This window comes from Nanorana parkeri, unplaced genomic scaffold (assembly GCF_000935625.1).
Source record: "Nanorana parkeri isolate BGI_ZX_2015 unplaced genomic scaffold, ASM93562v1 scaffold975, whole genome shotgun sequence".
Taxonomy (NCBI): Eukaryota; Metazoa; Chordata; class Amphibia; order Anura; family Dicroglossidae; genus Nanorana; species Nanorana parkeri.
Window position 1 is genome coordinate 78706 of NW_017307243.1, and position 3743 is coordinate 82448.

The 3743-nt window shown below is 47.9% G+C and overlaps 2 protein-coding genes across 3 annotated transcripts in view; one reads left to right on the forward strand and one right to left on the reverse strand.

The window, feature by feature from the left end:
- Positions 1–2105, reverse strand: part of LUC7L (LUC7 like) — a 41534-nt gene extending 39429 nt beyond the window's left edge. Inside the window, exon 1 of the mRNA XM_018566791.1 lies at positions 1889–2105. Within this exon, the coding sequence (XP_018422293.1) occupies positions 1889–1949 (61 nt within the window). The 5' untranslated portion in view covers positions 1950–2105. The remainder of the gene's footprint in view (positions 1–1888) is intronic.
- A 493-nt stretch (positions 2106–2598) lies between these two features.
- The window catches only part of FAM234A (family with sequence similarity 234 member A), a 56793-nt gene continuing 55648 nt past the window's right edge, over positions 2599–3743 (forward strand). For both annotated transcript variants that reach the window (XM_018566785.1, XM_018566786.1), the window contains exon 1: positions 2599–2622. The gene's annotated coding sequence lies outside the window, so the exon portion shown is untranslated. The remainder of the gene's footprint in view (positions 2623–3743) is intronic.

Here is a 3743-nt window from a genome sequence, read left to right on the forward strand (position 1 = left end):
CCCCCCGGTCTAATCCACTGCCAGGCCCCAACAGAACCTAATAAAAGATATACACTGGTGACATGTGGAAAACAGAACAGAGTATTTCATACAGTATACTCTCCAATTTGTTTGCATAAACAATAATTCTAGCAGCCTCCCTCAACCTTTTTAATGCACGGGGAAACTTAAGGCCTCATTCACACAGCGTAGAGTGGGGCCGTACATGTGGCATGCACGGCCATATCGGGGAAGGACTAGTGTTGCGCGTGATTGTATGCAGCAGCCTGTTCTCCTATGGGAGGATGCTGCTGTACGCTCACCCGAGCTGCACGTACGCACACAGGATCCACCCTGTCTGCGTCCCAGTACCACCCGCACGGATGTGCAGCTCGGGTGAGCGTACGGCAGCATCCTCCCATAGGGGAAGAACAGGCTGCTGCGTACAATCACACGCAGCACTAGTCCTTCCCAGGAACGGTCCAATATGGCCGTGCACACCGCACGGATCTGTACAGCCCCACTCTAGGCTGTGTGGATGAGGCCTCAAAATACCTTTCAGGTCTCGGGGAGCCCCTGCCATAGTCCCTGTATCCACAGCTCATGCTGCATTAGTCTGGTGGTCAATGGGAACAATGCCCTTGACATTGGTGGCCAGAGGGAAGAACCCACCAGATGGCTAAAAAGATCATTGGTGTAGGTGATAACTTACATGAGGGTCAGAAATTGTTCAGAGAACCCATAGCAACTTCAGGAGCAGGGGTGGGCGAACTTCGGCCCTCCAGCTGTTGTGAAACTTAATATCCCATGAGGCATTGCAAGATTCTCCAAAGCCACAGGCATGAGTCCCAGAGATAGATGCATGATGAGATTTGTAGTATCCCTGCAGATGGAGTTTGCTCACCCCTGCTCTGGAGGAACCGTGGTTGAGAAAGGATGATTAAAGTGCATCTCTAGGCTAAACCTCATTAGTTCTTGATAGAGTGGAGGAGAGTTAGACCATCTGGGGGGAATTTACCAAAACTGGAGCAGCTGCCCAGGGCAACCAATCACCTTCTCTCTTCAGTTAAGATTTGAAAATAAGAGAGAAGCTAAATTGGTTGCCCGAGGCAACTGCTCCAGATTTTGTTTGCTCCAGTTTCAATAAATTCCCCTCTCTGGGTGTTATGTACTACATTTTATGGCAGCGGAGATCACCACAGTGTCACTCATCATCCTGCTGTGCAGAGACAGACCTGAATAAAATGCACACATAGTACACTCCACATACAGGAAAAAGAGAGTAAACAGTGATGGAGCTGAAACTGCTCATCACATGGCGGCCCACCCACCAATCCTTACCCAGCACACTAGACTGCATATTAACACTTAGAGTTTTACCATACAGGTAGTGTAAACGTGGGGAAGATTTTCTCTCATTTCCTGTTGAGTCTCTGGAACAGGAAGTCACCAGAAATTCTCAATGGGACACAAAAAAAATCCTAAACCTATCCAAAGCAATACAAAGACGTTTTGGCTATACATATACTGTAAATATAACTTCAGCGTTATAAAGGCTTTCATTGTATCATAAATGGACGCTGAAACATATTTAATCCACAACCATGTCTTCCATCGATTGTGTACCATCCCATTGATAGACATTCCCCAACATATGGCTGTACATGGCCGCACCATGCCCCGATCGGACTATATGATAACGTAACACATACGCGGCCTGTGCAGGCCTACAACCCGGGGTCCGGGAGAGAACAGCAGGAAACACTGCAGGCTCCGTGTATACAGCGCTACGGACGGTAAGAGCTCGCACAATTACACCTCGCTATGCCGCCACCTCCATGCGCCCCGTCCAGGCCTGCTAATCCCGCCAGCATTTCCGCCATCCCGCGTAGATCCCCCCCGCACTCACCATCGCGGGCCGTGCCCATCAGCTGGTCCAGCAAAGCTCTCATCTGGGCCTGAGCCGACATTATTAACCGCAGCTGCTTGCCCCGGGCACCCCCGCAGTGCCCTCACCGACGACTATTCTCCCGGCAGCCCGCTAAGCCAGTAACAGCAGAGGATTGTGGGAGGATGGCCACACCGGAAGTGCTGCTTCTAGCATGTACAGCGTCCCGGGCGCCGAGGCGGATTGTGGGCGGTACAGCATCCTGGTTCACAATAATGAGTCACAAAAGTCATTGTTACAGTCGTGTACAGATCATGAGACTAGGCGGGATAGAAACCGATATATTGGCAAGTTTAGTTGTGGTATATCGAAGTGTTCCGAAACTACAATTCGCTGTATGCTGATTATCGTGACACGATGGTTCATACAATGTAGCGCCACATTGGTTTCTCAAGTATCGCTGAACAAGGCTGGGGAGTTCTATAAGTAAACGGGTGAGATGAGTGTATCAGATTCTTATTTTGGTTTTATAGCGGTTATCGATTAGGGCGAAGCCTGTTGCCGCTGTGCACGCTGGGAAATGTAGTTCGGCCGATGCGCCATGGTGGATGGGATAGCCCCGCCCCCTGGTAGCTCTGTGTAGCTCCTCCCCCAGGCTCCATACTTGGTTTGTGGTCTGGGGAAATGCAGGTCTCCTTGGAGTGACTCGATCGTACGTCATTGTATGCTCGGCTTGCGGTGGAGCGCCTGATCAGGTATGGATGATATTGACGTTCTGCTCGATCACTGTTGTTTTACTAGTTTAGGGGAATAAGCCTTTGTATAGTTTTTAATGCCTGTGACAGGTCGATGCAGTGTACTGTCTAGTTATGACAGTTATGTGTACGCGCATGTTTATACTCGACTGTAGACACAAAATAATGACAATCGGGTTTAGAGACAATGTCAAGTTTGCCATACACTATACAATCTCCTTTTAAATCTACTAACAGCTATGTAGTGCGCGGACCTGCCTGATTGGATTTGTTTGGCAGGTCCTCATGTTACATAGTGTTAGTAAATTTTAAGTTGATTGGACGAAGATTGTGACGTGTATGGTAGCCCTTCAGTAGATTGTACGATCAGATTGTATGGTCAGACGGCCCATGACTTGGTCTGTCTGGGCTGGAACAACAGAGAACCAGGAGTTGCTGAAGAATCCATTCAAATTGTGTAATCCCCTAATATAGGGAATTATTGCCATTTCAATGATTTTTCTTGCTGACCGGTGGAGATTATTCGTGATCAGGGATGGATTTGTTTTTTCCCGCATGGACACACCTGAAAATAGCTCGGGGAATGCAAATTAGGGCTATATTTACATTTGAGACTTGGCGTCTTTGGTCTTTTTTGCGTGTTTCCACATGTTTTCTGGCTTGAGCATTTTTCTTTTGTTTTAGCCAATGGACAGCTAGTTAGTAAGAGGAGGACATGGCTGTTAGGTGCGAGCGGGTTTTTGACGGCGTTCCCATCGAAAGTCTGTTGGGGTAAAAAACACGCGATCGCACCTGGGTGACAGGTGAATGGCGCTGAGGTGCTCAGCTATCTTGAGGGTACGAGTCATCTTTGCGATAGTTTAAGAAGTGCTCAGGAGGACTTCTAGTATGTGCGTCTGTTTGGAGGTCTTTTAGTGTCGCAAATGTTGTACACAAATAGTGCGCAGTTGAAATATTATGCAAAATGTCACAAAACATGTTCAGTGAGTTGCAAACATTATTATACCGCAAGAACACTTAAAAAAGACGCATAACAGAGATAAAACTCTGCTGTTAGCATGACATTTTGATCTTTGCGCCTAAACATTTTGTCGCAAACACCTTCATAAATCCCCCCCCCC